Below are 15,600 nucleotides of genomic sequence, written 5' to 3' on the forward strand. Positions count from 1 at the left end.
TTGTCAAGGTAGTTGAAAACATCACTGCTGAATGTGTAAAAAGTTTCCTCCAAGGAGTATTTCGTACCGAAGGGGTACCACAGATTTTGGTCACAGATAATGGGGTCCAGTTTACCTCTGCATGTATGAAAGAGTTTCTGCACAAGTTTTCAGTTGTTCATCAACTTACACCGTTGTACTGCCCTAGGGCAAATGGGCGGGTAGAGCACATAAATCGCATGATTACGGACTGCATTCAACTCAATGTTCAAAACAGCAGCAATGTAAGGAAAGCACTGGAGGACATGGTTTGGTCCTATCTTATCACTCCTCACTCAGTCACTGGTGTGTCACCATTCAAGTCTCTTAAAGGTAGAGAGCCAGGTACCAAGTTAAGCCCATTGTGGCTTGTTGGGGGAAGAGAAGAGAAAGTGAGTAGAGGTATGATCATGGAAAAGATACATATCAATCAAAAGAAATATGTAGATAGATACAACGAAAGAATACAGAGGCCTACTAGAGTCTTCGAAGTAGGTGATGTGGTAAGTGTGAAACTACCAAATTTTGTAATGTCTGGTTGTTCTAAATTCTCTGGGAAGAAGGTGGTAAGCAAAGTTTTTAAGAATGTAGTGAAGTTGGATGATGGCCAGTATTGGAGTGTTGACAGAATAGTTCATGATAAGAGCGATGATTTAACTCTAAATGAAGGTAATGTAAGACCTAACAGTAACCCCCAGGATACTAATCGTGATCTAAGGATGTGCACGAGAAGGGTGCACTCCAAACCAAGTTGGCAAAAAGACTTTGTTACGTATTGATCTTATTGTGGTTTCAAAACTGTATTGGGGGAAGATGTGTTGTATCTAGTTCTTGTTGGTTTCTTCCACTCACCCCCACCATTGGAATACTCGTGGAACGTGGCGAACGTTCTACCCTGCACTCCCTGAACCGTTACTGATCCATTGCTCTGTAACTGCTCGGTGATGGATGTATTGCCTTGGATCTTGAATAAATACTCTCTTTCAACTCATGAAGAGCGGACCTTCTTTATTTAAACAGATCATTTCATTAGCGACGAGAAATCGTGTGGAGGACGAAGCTTTACATCCCCTCCGTGTGTGGCCGAGGCAGAAAAATATTATTAAGGAGAACTGAAGTGAAATTGAACGGAGAAAAAAAGAAAAGACTTACTGTGCACTACCAGTTACGCATGGTGAAGAATTCTTTCCGGAGTGAGAAGTGGAGATACGGAGAGATTGAGGAAAATTGAAGAGAAGCGGGCTATGGAGGTCTCCTTTGGTGTGAAGCGTGTTGCTGAAGTAAAACTTCATGGAAGACACGGATATTGCGTAGAAGTTAGTGTACTGATCAAGCACATGCGCGGTGCGGTGAGGAGAGGAACAAGGGCGGACCTGCGCAGAGTAACGACGGAGCTGACGGGGTTTATGCGCGTCAGTGAAACCTGAGGAGAAGTGAATTTTAGACAGACATGCGCAATGATTTGAGTAGCTGATACCAAGGAAGACTGCAAGTGGAATATGGGAAGGAAGGCTGACTGAGTGAGCTGCTCGACGGAAACAATACAAGGACGTCTGTAATTTTGGAGAACTATATCGCAAGAGGCAGAAGGTTAACTGACTTGGAAGAAGTACGGTGAGACATTATTGTCGTAGCGAAGGAATATTTGAGGAATAGTCAGGAAGATTCCTATCTATTGGGACTCAGACTGTAAGGACACCTTCATAAAGTGGTGAAGGAATAGGGAAACTTGAGACTATTGTAAAATACATTTAAAGAAGTAAAGTGAAGTAAATTTGTGTGTGAGGGGTGGAGGATTATACGTGAGGTATATTGGGATAGTGTGTGTGTGTGAGGTGATCATTATGGCGGCAGCAAGTATGTTACAACCTACACCATTTTTGTCTGAAGCAGGAGAACCGTTAGTAACATGGAAGGAATGGAAGAAAAGCTTTAAATCTTACCTCATAGCTATAGGGGCAAGTGGGTTTTCAGCAATAAGAAGACAACATATTCTGCTTCATAATTTAGGGGCAGAGGGAAGGAAGATCTTTGATAGCTTGCCAGAGGTGGAGGATGAGGAAGAAGATGAAGAAAGGGGAGATGTATATGATTGTAGCATGAGAAAACTAGAGTTTCAATTTGCAGACAAAATTAATGTGGTTCTTGAAAGACATAAATTCTATGGAAGGGTTCACGGAAAGAACGAGAAGGTAGGGACCTACATTGCTAGTTTAAGAGGGCTTGCGAATACCTGTGAATTCAATGATCTTACAGAATCTTTGATACGTGACCAACTTGTACGCTGTACTAATAACAAGAAGATTCAAGGAAAATTACTTGTGGGTAATCCAGATTTGAAAATGGCAATAGATATTGCTAAGAGTGTTGAGCATACAGTGGAATGCATGAAGGAGATGAACACCACGGGTGATAACAGTGTGAATGAGGTAAGTGAGGAACTTAGAGAGGTGTGTGCTATAAGGAATATGAAGAAGAAAGAAGGAAAGGAGGTGATTAACAAAGAGAAAATGTACAGTGAGAATAGGATGAAATGCTTCAGATGTGGGAGTAGTGGGCATTTGGCTAATAGTATGAATTGTATGGCAAGAACAGCTACGTGCAGAAATTGCAATCGTAAGGGCCATTTTGCTAGAGCGTGCAAAGATATGTCAGGTAGAACGGTGAACAGTGTGGAGTATGGAGAAGGATACAGAAGGAACTTTGTATTACAAGTGAGGGTTTTGGAAGAAAGCAGTGTGAACCACATTGAACTACCAAAATGCGAAATAGGGCTAGATGGAGAAAAGGTGGAGATGTTTGCAGATTCTTGTTCACCATTCACAATCATGAACAGTGAGACAGTTTGGAAGAAATTTAAGGTGGAAGAGATTAAAGTGCACACTCCTGATGTAATACCAGTGGGGTATAATAAGGATCCTATTCCCTTAGATGGAGTAGCCATTATGAAAATAACTTTTAAGAACAGGAGTACAGTGGGAAAAGTGTATATCGCAAGTAAAGGGGCAAACTTGCTTGGGTGGGGTCACCAGAGAGATCTTGGAATGAAGTTGGATCCCAGTGCTGATACACCAGTTATGCTGGTGGAAAGAGGTGTGTGTGGAGTAGAGATTTTTGAGGAGTTCCCAGAAATTTTCAATGATCAACTAGGGTGCATGAAGGATTACCAACATAAAATAAAATTGAAGGCAGAAGCTAAGCCAGTAGCCCATAAATGTAGGAATATTCCAATCATGATGAAAGAACCATTGAGAGTAGAACTTGACAGACTTCTTAGTCAAGGGGTCATAGAGCCAGTGGAATGTGCTGAGTGGGTTCCACCCATAGTTATCACAGCTAAAGGGAATACTAACAGCATCAGGTTATGCATTGATTTAAGAGAGTTAAACAAGAACATATGGATTGATAGGCACCCATTGCCTAATATCAATGATATGTTAAACCAGATATGTGGAGCTGAAATCTTTTCAGTAACTGATCTGTCATCAGCTTACCATCAAATAAGACTTCACCCTGATAGTAAGGCACTTACAACGTTCATAACGCCGTTTGGGGCTTTCCAATTTTGTAGGATGCCATTTGGCTTAGCCTCAGCGGCGGCAGTTTTCCAAAGGGCAATGCAGAATATCTTGGAAGGGTTGGAGCAAGTTTTGTGTTTCCAAGATGACCTGTTGGTGTATGGGAAAAATGAGATTGAACACAATGGAAAGCTGCGGTTGGTACTAAGTAGATTGAAGGAAGCAGGCCTTACCTTGAAGAAGGAAAAATGCCAGATTGGTGTCCGGTCAGTCACCTACTTAGGACATGTCATTTCACAAGAAGGAATCAAGCCAAAAACAAATCTAGTAGATGCCATTAAATTAGCACCATGTCCTACTAACAAGGAAGAGATCAAGTCCTTCTTGGGGCTCTCAGAATATTACTCAAAGTTTATAAAGAACTTTGCTGACACGACTTACCCTTTGAGATGCTTACTCAAGAAAGGTACAAAATTTGTGTGGGATGGTAAATGTAATGAGGCTTTCAAAATGATTAAAAATAGAATATCAGAGGCACCATGTTTTGACACTAGTAAACGCACCATCATTACTACTGATGTGAGTTTAAAAGGGGTCGGAGCTACTCTCAGTCAAGTAACTGAAAGTGGAGAAAAGATAGTGGCATTTGCATCAAGAGCTTTGACTGCAGCTGAATCACGCTACTCAGTAATCGAAAGGGAGGCATTAGCATGTTATTGGGCCATATTGCATTTTAGAACATTTGTGTGGGGCATACCATTTATGGTAAGGACGGATCACAAGCCCCTAGTAAGTATTTTTACATCAAAAAATCTAGGAAGGTCAACACCTAGGATATCAAGATGGTTTCTAGGCCTCCAAGGTTACAATTTTGAAGTGGTGTACATACCGGGGGAGAAGAATCAGGCAGCTGATTGCTTGTCTAGGTTATCGCTAGAGAATCAGGAAAGTGAGGAGGAACCTGGAGAAGAAATTGTAGTTTCTGCAGTCTCAGATGGCCTGGAAGAAATTGAATGGGGGGAAGCCGTATCAAAGGATGAGTTGTTCCCAAGGGTAAAACAACTTATCCAAGAAGGATGGCCATGCAGTCAAAAAATGTTGGAAAAAGGTGAGGAGGTGTTTTGGGAAGTAAGAAATGAGTTACACATACAAGGTATTAACATATATCGAGGAAACAAACTGGTACCTCCAGAGGGCATGAGAGAGAAGGTATTACATTTGGCACATGAGGGACATTTAGGTTGCAGCAAAACCAAAAGTAAAATTTGACTATATTATTGGTGGCCGAAAATGGACAGCATGGTGGAGAGGGAAATAAGAGAGTGCATACCTTGCGCAATGAGTGACAAGAGTAAAGTGGTGAGCAAAGGAAAAATCATTGCTGTGGAAGTTCCTACTGCTCCTTGGGTAAAATTAGCCATGGACATTGTTGGCCCACTAAATGTAAAAGGACTAGGAGGTAGATTTATCATCACGTTAGTGGACTACCATTCTAAGTGGATAATTGTCAAGGTAGTTGAAAACATCACTACTGAATGTGTAAAAAGTTTCCTCCAAGGAGTATTTCGTACCGAAGGGGTACCACAGCTTTTGGTCACAGATAATGGGGTCCAGTTTACCTCTGCATGTATGAAAGAGTTTCTGCACAAGTTTTCAGTTGTTTATCAACTTACACCGTTGTACTGCCCTAGGGCAAATGGGCTGGTAGAGCGCATACATCGCATGATTAAGGACTGCATTCAACTCAATGTTCAAAACAGCAGCAATGTAAGGAAAGCACTGGAGGACATGGTTTGGTCCTATCTTATCACTCCTCACTCATTCACTGGTGTGTCACCATTCAAGTCTCTTAAAGGTAGAGAGCCAGGTACCAAGTTAAGCCCATTGTGGCTTGTTGGGGGAACAGAAGAGGAAGTGAGTAGAGGTATGATCATGGAAAAGATACATATCAATCAAAAGAAAAATGTAGATAGATACAACGAAAGAATACAGAGGCCTACTAGAGTCTTCGAAGTAGGTGATGTGGTAAGTGTGAAACTACCAAATTTTGTAATGTCTGGTTGTTCTAAATTCTCTGGGAAGAAGGTGGTAAGCAAAGTTTTTAAGAATGTGGTGAAGTTGGACGATGGCCAGTATTGGAGTGTTGACAGAATAGTTCATGATAAGAGCGATGACTTAACTCTAAATGAAGGTAATGTAAGACCTAACAGTAACCCCCAGGATACTAATCTTGATCTAAGGATGTGCACGAGAAGGGTGCACTCCAAACCAAGTTGGCAAAAAGACTTTGTTACGTATTGATCTTATTGTGGTTTCAAAACTGTATTGGGGGGAAGATGTGTTGTATCTAGTTCTTGTTGGTTTCTTCCACTCACCCCCACCATTGGAATACTCGTGGAACGTGGCGAACGTTCTACCCTGCACTCCCTGAACCGTTACTGATCCGTTGCTCTGTAACTGCTCGGTGATGGATGTATTGCTTTGGATCTGGAATAAATACTCTCTTTCAACTCATGAAGAGCGGAACTTCTTTATTTAAACAGATCATTTCAGAGTTGTTCTAGCTTTAATAAAAAATAAGAAAGAGTATAAGGGGCCATCCTCACTAGCACCCTTCTCTGCAGAGAACAAGCCAGACATAAAGCCCCTTCAGTTTATTCAGCTCTTGGGTTTGTATAAAGACAGTGTTGCTTCCTTCTGTCTGTTGCTTCTGTACCAGTCTTGCCTTTGCTAGAGCTCTGAACATGCACCCCCACTCTACATTCCTGTGCATCTAAAGTGAGGGGGAGAGTTTCTCATAAGAGGCTTTTTCAATCAATCCACAAGAGGTGTGATAATCTATGTAGATGAATTCCTGATGACCTGGGGGGCTCAAAGCTTACCTGTATCTCTTTGACCAGACTGGTGATCACTCACCACAATCTCTTCACCAGGAAGTTTGTTAGGATTTTGATATCACATTTAATCAGAGAGTACATTTGATAGATGGCACAATGCAATGGGTCATTTTGGCTTTAGGAATTAGTGTGATCAATGCATTATTGGAGACAGATGTCAAAGATCCAAAGGTTTTACTACCCATATTTTTAGTCTCTACAACATTAAGGGTGAAGCCCCCTTTACCTAATTTGTAAAATTTAGCATAGATGCCACCCTTGCCCTGGAAATATCTTGTAAGATATCAGACATTAATTTCGAAATATTGTTGACAGTGGTTTTATTGCACAGCAGCTGCTTGCCTTCATCAGAAAGTCACGGGGGATTGTGGGGCAGGAAAATCCCTTCTGTTGCCTTTGTGTCTGATTTGCATGGATTTTCAAATAAAAAATCAAATACCTGCACAATATGTAGCAGAATATTGCAGATTTCTCTAAACTCATTATAGATGGCTAGGTTTGCAGTTCGTGATTCTCTTTGTTGTGAAAGTGTAGCCAAGAAACATCCAGCTTTTTCCCCTTGTTCATAGTGTCATCATTTCCTAGAGAGAATGATTCAAACTTGGATGTAAGACGCCTCATTTGTGTGAGTGACATCACTAATAATATCACACTCATATAATAACAAACAGAGAAGAACTTTGTTCCACAGCAAGGAGCTAGCAGCTGTTTATATTCTATCAAGGCAAAAAAAAACATCCAAAGAGTCTCTGACTCTTTGTTGGGGACCATCTGAGCCCCAGCTCAAGCCAGATGCCATTTGGTTTATTTTTGCGGCATAGAGCCACACAAAACACAAGTCTGGAACCTAATGCTTTACAAACTGGTCACTGTCTGATCACCTATTGCAACCAGTATTTGTACGACTAGTAAAACATGCATATAAGTGATGCAGTTCATAGATTTTAACTATGTCCAATTGATGGCCATCAAAGGGATGGCAGCCTGCTTGGGTAAAAGAAAACATTTTTGAAAAATGTAGGCCATTTTCCTTAAAGAAAATGTTTCTGCATTTAGAACAAACTTCACATTCCATAAAAATAAATGTGTTTATTGGTTGACTGCATTACATATGCAACTTAGTATTACAAATGTACTATTTAATATGATAACATAACAGAAAGATCCTAACCATCTACTATTCAGTACTGTTGGACTTGGCCCTTTTTGCAGGGTCATCCCTGAACTTTTTGCCTTCCTCCTGTATTTTCTCTGACCTGTTGTTGGTGGTTTCATGACTCTGGGCACTTTACCACTGCTGATCAGTGCTAAAGTGCATATGCTCTCTATTGTAAATTGTTGTAATGGATAAGTGACTCCATGATTGGCTCATTTGATTTACTTGTCAGACCCTAGTACAGTGCACCATGTGTGCCCAGGGCCTGTAAATCAAATGCTGCTGGTGGGTTTGCAGCATTGGTTGTGCCACTCACAGAAGCAGCTTGTAAAATGTGGCTCAGTCCTGCCATTGCATTGCCTGTGTGCAGTCTGGGACTGCCATGTTGACTTGGCAAGTGCACACACTTGCCAGTCCCTAAACCTTCTCTTTTCTACATGTTAGTCACCCCTATGGTAGGCCCAAGGTACCCCCATGGGCAGGGTGCATTGTATGTGAAAGGTAGGACATGCCCTGATGTGTGTGGCATGTCCTGATAGTTAATTACAGCCAATTTCGTTGTTCATTATTGCAAGGCTGCCTGTCCCCATAGGCCAGCATGGGCAGTTTGATTATAATATCTTATAGTCCTAACTGACCCAGGGAACATGGCAGAAAACCAAATTTAGTATGCCTGAACTTAGAATGATAAAATACATATTTTAGTGAAGTTGGTTTTAACATTCTGTGTTTGAAAATACCACTTTTAGAAGGTAGGTATTTTCTTGCCTAACCATCCAGCCTGCCTCTGCTAGATTTGTGTATTTCATGTCTGGTTTGTGAGTGACAGGTGTTGGGGTGGCTCCAGGAGGCAGGGTGAGTCAGTACTAGGCTGAATAGACCTATGTGCATTGGGAGTGGTGGGAGGAGTAGCACCTGGGCCTGAATAGGGCTGTGCTTGCCTTTCACAATGATGGCTACACCTCCTGTGGTGCATCTGATGACCCTGGCCCACACTGACAAAGGAAGAATTTGTGCACTGGCAGAATGCACCCAGAACTGGGTTGGACTAGGTGCAGACACTCTCTGCCTTCAGAGACAAAGGATTTGGGTGTATAAAAAGGGGGACCCAGACCCCAAAACTTTAGATCACTTCTGGGAATCAAGACAAACCTTTGCCAAGGAGAAGAACCAAGGAAGCTGAAGGAGGAGACTGCCCCTGTGCTGTGCTGTTGGGGTTGGCCTGAAGTGGTTACTTTATTGCCAAGGAAAAGAGAAAAGGAACTTTGTGTGTACTTTTACTATCTTGAGGAAGATCTCCAAGAGTTTGAAGCTGAGCTTGCCTCCTGTTGGGAAGCCTCAGGGACACAAAAACTTCACCACCAGCCCCCTGAAATCCTTGCTGGGAATTCTACTTGCAGAGATGTGCCTACGGTTCGTTGGGCCCTCTGAGAAGACTGCGTGTCACTGGGAGCTGGAAGCGCGACGCAGCGAGGAGAAGCGTGTGTCCGCAGCTGTTTGCCGTCCCATTATCGACGAAGAGTGTCGCATCACCGGGGAAGCATGTCGCCACTGCAGAGGTCGCCGTCGCATCACCGGAGAACCATGTCGCAGGGCCTGTCGCGGCTCAAAAGTTACCGAGTTCACCGCACGGCCATTGGGCGTGCACGCATCGCATCCAATGTTGTCGCATCGCATTGAGGAGCCGCCTTGTCGCAACATCACCGGGCCGCAGTAAGAAATGACGCATCAACTGCCCACATAGTAGGGAAGCAAGCCTCAACTCTCCTGCACAGCAATAAGGAACTGACGCATCCACTCCCCTGAGTGTAAGGAACGGTGCATCAACTTCCCTGCGACCCTTTTGCTTGTTTTGGGTGACGCATCTAAGGTACTTTGAGAATAAAGTGTCACATTTACCATCTACATTGAACTAAGCTATTTCTACCATTTTAATGTCTATTTTTGATTATGGTATTGTGGATATATGTTGTTTGATCTTGTGTTGAGTCTAGTAAAGATTACTTATTTTTGTAAACTGATGTGGTGTCCATTTGTAGTGTTTTCTCTGTATTACTGTATGTGTTCACAAATGCTTTACACACTGCCTCTGAGATAAGCCTGTCTGCTCGTGCCAAGCTATCATGAGGGTGAGCAGGGGTTATTTTAGAAGTCTAGCCCTTTACCCTGACTAGAAGCAAGGATCCCTATTAGGTCAAAGGTACCTACCTCTGCCAACTAGAGACCCCCATTTCTAACAAGTACTAACCAGAACATTCAATCGTACACATTTATGTAAACCTAGACCATGTGATGGATTTTTGTAAGGCTGAAGCTAATCACTGTGTCTATGAATACTATGCTATGATAGGTTATATTTTTTGCTTTTCTAGGAAATTGGATGGTTTGATGATCGAAGGAATGATGTAGGAATTTGGATCACACGTCTTGCCACTGATGCATCTCAGGCCAAAGGGGTATGCCTAAACAATCAATAAGGAATGAGTCAAAAATCACATACGGTACATATACCCAGTTCACTAAAGTATTCTATCTTTCCAGGCAATTGGAGACCGCCTATTTATATTCAGCCTGACTACCTCCACCTTGATGACAGCATTTATAATTTCCTTTGTTTGCGGATGGCAACTAACTCTCCTTATTCTTGCCTGTACACCATTCATGGTTGGTGCATTTGTTATTAAATCAAAATCACTCTCCGGCCATGCCTCAGAGAACCAAGCTGCCCTGGAAGAAGCTGGAATGGTAGGTTTGTTGCTTTTTGTTATGTTACGTTTTGTGATATATACACTGATGCCCATCTGAATGTTGTTCTAATTAGTATAATATAGCATAAAGAAACTGAAAAGTAAAAATCCACCCATCTTCCATTCTATCTACATATGACCCAAAGTTGTGGTGGTGAAAGTTGAGATTTTAAAACGGTGAGCAATGTTCTGTGCTTTTGCTGCCGTTTTCGGCCGAAAAGCGGCGATAATTTAATCGCTATATTAGCAAGGTCACGCAATCGCGTGAAACCTTGCCTTAGCGCCTGAATTCCTAACGCCCACTTTGCATCTCTAATGAGATGCAAAGTGGGCGTTCCTCCCCAGGATAACGGGAGAAATGTCACTAAGCTACATTTCTCCTCTTATCAAGCCTCACGCAAAGCAGCATAGCGACAAAAAAAGTAGCGATAACCTCTGTTATCGCTACTTTCCTTACGCCTGCTTTGAAGGTGACTTAGCCATGATATCCTATGTAAGGTGGATATCATGGCTAAGTATGTGAGGCCCTATCAGCAAGCTATCGTCAAACTTTGTGGTATTATCGCTGGAGCGATAATCTCACGTATGGCAGTTAGCGCTAGGATTTTTATCGCTTTTGAGATAAGCGTTGCTAATAGCACGCTATCTCAGAGATAAAAATCCACACTAGCCGCCAATAATTATCCTAGCGCTGAGTGCGCTTAGTGATAATTATCGCCAGTTGTTGCTTATATGCCCCTAACGTCTGCTAAAATGCAGACTTAGCTATACTTACCATTGGGGGTTGATTATGCTGATACAAACACAGGGTCGTATCAGCAAGGTTATTGCCGTTTTCCATGGAACATCGCTGGAAAACCAGCGATGTTCCATGGAAAACATCACTATCACTGGGAAATTATCGCCATTGCGCTGTGCGTTGTTAATACAATGGCAGCATGGCGATAATTTCCTGCGATAGCCAGCGATAAAATTTTTCTCACTAAGAGCGGCCAGCGATAATTATCGCTGCCGCTTGTAAATATGCCCCGTGGTGTGTAGCGGAGCTAAAAACTAAAACGATCCAGGAGTAGCTGCTTACAGCTGCACACAAAAAAGAACCACCGCTCTGTTCCCTGTCTGAGAGGCTGCTCATAAAACACAAAAGATGCCAAAAGGAATAAAATGAAAAAAAACAGAAATCAGAACAGCACCAGATAGTTCCTGGCAAAAGATTTGTGGGAGAGCACATTTCTTCCACTCAAACGGTTTTCAGATTCACTTACACAACACGGACAAGGACGAGTGGAAAGGGATGTTTATAAAACATGGAGGGAGTGGGTGAGGGCGGAGAAGACATAGACTCGGGCAGAGATGTGTGAGGAAAAAAACAACAAGGAGAGGTGGCAGGTGAGAGTTAAAAGAAGCAACATGGATAGGGATGTGGGAGATGGCCTGAAAACGCAAGCGCTCGTGAAGGGCTGGAACGGAAAAAAACAGTTGCTCCATAAATGGGAGCAGTGGTTAGGCACAAGTACTTGTCCATTACCTTGAAAGGGCCAATCACAAGAAGATGTCATGAAACAGGCATGCCTCTGCAAACCGTAATGAAGGAAATGAGAACTACGCTACAGCATACCAAGGATAAAGCAGTTGGATGGTGTAAACCCACTGCGCATAAAACAAAATGTCTCGAAGTGACAGCACATGCGCTGTCTAGCTGAGACCTAAATAGACGATTAGGATGGGTTTCCCCAAAGAGGTGTAAAAGACAGTAGAGATGACATTTGAAAAGCAGAGGTGATGTCTCCTCATCTCTTGCGTACATCAGCAATTACCTTAAATCTTACTGACTCAAAGTAGTTAGGGTCTGAATGCCTGCACAGTAAGAACTTCCAGTCAGACCCAGCCCCTATTTGATACACAAAGATGCGGTTGACAATCAGTAAGAAGGCAGCTTCTCATGATTTAAATTAGATATCTAACTAACAGAAGCAGTGATCTTAACTCCTAGATAAGTTGCAACAGGTACAACACTTGGTTCCTTTAGAATAGAAGCAAAATTAAGACTAGTTGTGGTCTTTTAAAGAATAAGATGGTAAGCAGAAACTGCCCTGATTCTCCCAGCCTTCCCAGCAATACATTGGATGGCCTGAGTTGGTTCTGATGATCTCAGTTCCATTCAAGGCTACTGAAGCTATCCACGGATTAAAATAAGATGCTGTAAAAAAAGGTTCCAGATAAATGTTTCAGATAAAGAGCAAATAGGAACGGAGATAATAGACATCCCTGCCGTGCACTATGGGAGATTTTAAAGACAGAGGAGCAGTGTCCAGCCAGAACCACACAGGCCATTGGGTGCCTATATAAGCTCTGAACACAATCAACGTATCTATCACCTAAGCCCATAGTTTTCATGGTAGCCACTAGAAAAGCAAAACACACAAGATGATGGACTCACAGATCTGGGTTTAATCCATCGTTATTTTGCTCACCACGCCACCCCAGTTCAGACATGGCCATATGAAAATCAGTCTTGACCCTGTGCCTCATGGGAACAGTCCAGCCTGAACTGCCAAGAGATGTCTTCCCTGGACCGGAATCAAGCATCCTAGGACCGGTTTCGGGGTTTCACCCCTCTTCAGCCAGGACAGCTTGACTCCAGTGGCGTAGTGAGCACGGGACCCACGTCTGGGCATACCCTTCCCACATAGGGCAAACAGCAAAACACACAAGATGATGGACGGAATGTTGCACATTGGCAAAACATTCACCCACAGTCACACATCTGGGTTTAATCCATTGTTATTTTGCTCACCACGCCACCCCAGTTCAGACATGGTCATATGCAAATCAGTCTTGACCATGTGCCTCATGAGAACAGTCCAGCCTGAACTGCCAAGCCATGTCTTCCCTGGACCGGAATCAATTGGATTGGCCTTGAAATTAATAACCTGTCACAAAATAAGGTTTCCCACAAATATCAGTATGGAGTGTAGTCAGTTGCCGAAGCCGTAGCCAAAGGGTTTAGATATTGGAAGCCTGTGTACATGTTTTGCCAGATTAGGAAAGGCCTGTTGAAATAGCAAAACTATGTATGAGCGGGCATCATTGTCCTTTTTGCCTTCCTGTATTCCTAAGACCCTTAGCTTATTCTGGTGTTGATGATTCTCGAGACCTTGTTTGACTGAGCAGCCAACATCAAGGTATCATGTTCTGTAACTGTCTGTGCTGCAGATGCCGTAACCTCCTTGCCCCCAGTGACTCCCTACTGGAGATCCTGGTTCTGAGAGGATAGGGTGGTCAGTTTCTCATCAATCTCTTTCATGGCTTGCCGAAGATGGACCGATACTCCCTAGCCTCAATATAATGTTTAGTAGTCTCAGGGCAATGGATTTGGATCAGTTGAAAAAGGGCAAAATAGACTGCTCTGAGGCATCTGTCATGGTGAACACCCTAAATATCGATTCAGAAATATCGACTGCCCAGAATATCGATTCTGAAATATAGATAGGACAGAATATCTAAATATCAAAATATAGATAGGTCAGAATATCGAAATTGGGGTATGAAATATCGATTCCCATAATATCGAATGTTAAAATATAGATTACCATAATATCGAATTTTAAAATACAGATATCTATAATATCAAAAAAAAAATTCGTGTTATGTATGGTAGTATATGTGTTAAAATTATGTATTATTTTTGTAATGTATGTTTGATTTTTTTAAACTAATGAATGTTATGTAATTTAATTTTTGCGTAATTTCATTCCGTAGCGGGTTGTGGGTTTATAGGGGAATAGGGTGGGAAGTAATTTAATTATGGTTAATTAAATATTAATTATATATATGTTTTGATAATTAATTGACTGATAATTAATTATTAATTGCTGGTTAATTTTTATTAATTGGTAATTAATTTATATTAATTGATTAATTGATAATTATGTTCATTGTATTTTATTAGGAGCGGGTTGTGGGTTTATCGGGGAATTGGGTGGGAAGTAATTTAATTGTAATAAAGTAAATATCAACTTTTTTTATTTATGTGTATTGGTAATTAATTGATGATTAATTATTAATTGGTGATTCATTTGTATTAATGGGTAATTAATTTGTATGAATTGATAATTCATTTTTATTAATTGCTAAATCATTTTTATTAATTGATTAATTGATAATGTTAATTGTATTTTTTATTATTGGGAGTGGGTTGTGGGTTCATAGGGGAATTGGGTGAGAAGTAAATTAATTGTAATAAAGTAAATATTAATTTTTGTATCTATGTGTATTGATAATTGATAATTATTAATTGGTAATTAATTTGTATGAATTGGTAATTAATTTGTTTTAATTGCTAAATAATTTGTATTAATTGATTAATTGATAATAATAATTGTATTTTGTATTATTGGGAGTGGGTTGTGGGTTTCAAGGGGAATTGGGTGAGAAGTAAATTAATTGTAATAAAGTAAATATAAATTTTTATTTATATGTAGTGATAATTAATTGATGATTAATTAATTGGTAATTAATGTATATTAATTGGTAATTCATTTCTTTCAATGGCAATTCATTTTTATTAATTGGTAATTATTTTTAATTAACTTTTTATTGGTATTGATAAATAAAGTAATCTTGTTTTAAAATTAAATCATTACTTTCCCTACATTTGCACTCTCAGGAGTGGGAATAGTATTTTTTACCCTCCCGCTATCCATCTCTTTCCCTACTGTTGCACTCACTGTAGTGGGAATAGTAATTTTTACCCTCCTGCTATCCAACGCTTTCCCTACTGTTACACTCTTTGGAGTGGGAATAGTTATTTTTACCCCTACACTATCCAGCGTTTTCCCTACTGTTGCATTCACTGGAGTGGGAATAGTAATTTTTCCCTTCCCGCTATCCAACGCTTTCCCTACTGTTGCACTCTCTGGAGTGGGAATAGTAAATTTTATCCTCCCGCTTTCCAACGCTTTCCCTACTGTTGCACTCTTTGGAGTGGGAATAGTAATTTTTACCCCTACGCTATCCAACGTTTTCCCTACTGTTGCACTCACTGGAGTGGGAATAGTAATTTTTACCCCTACGCTATCCAACGCTTTCCCTACTGTTGCACTCTTTGGAGTGGGAATAGTAATTTTTACCCCTACGCTATCCAACGCTTTCCCTACTGTTGCACTCTTTGGAGTGGGAATAGTAATTTTTACCCCTACGCTATCCAACGCTTTCCCTACTGTTGCACTCATTGGAGTGGGAATAGTAATTTTTCTCTTCCT

The 15,600-nt window shown here is 41.2% G+C and overlaps 1 protein-coding gene across 1 annotated transcript in view; it reads left to right on the forward strand.

Annotated features, from left to right (window-relative positions):
* The window catches only part of ABCB5 (ATP binding cassette subfamily B member 5), an 837,677-nt gene that overhangs the window by 664,730 nt on the left and 157,347 nt on the right, over positions 1–15,600 (forward strand). The window contains exons 21-22 of the mRNA XM_085630938.1: positions 9,962–10,045; positions 10,131–10,334. Of these exons, the coding sequence (XP_085487064.1) occupies positions 9,962–10,045; positions 10,131–10,334 (288 nt within the window). The remainder of the gene's footprint in view (positions 1–9,961; positions 10,046–10,130; positions 10,335–15,600) is intronic.

This window comes from Triturus cristatus, chromosome 10 (assembly GCF_964204655.1).
Source record: "Triturus cristatus chromosome 10, aTriCri1.1, whole genome shotgun sequence".
NCBI classification, from domain to species: Eukaryota; Metazoa; Chordata; class Amphibia; order Caudata; family Salamandridae; genus Triturus; species Triturus cristatus.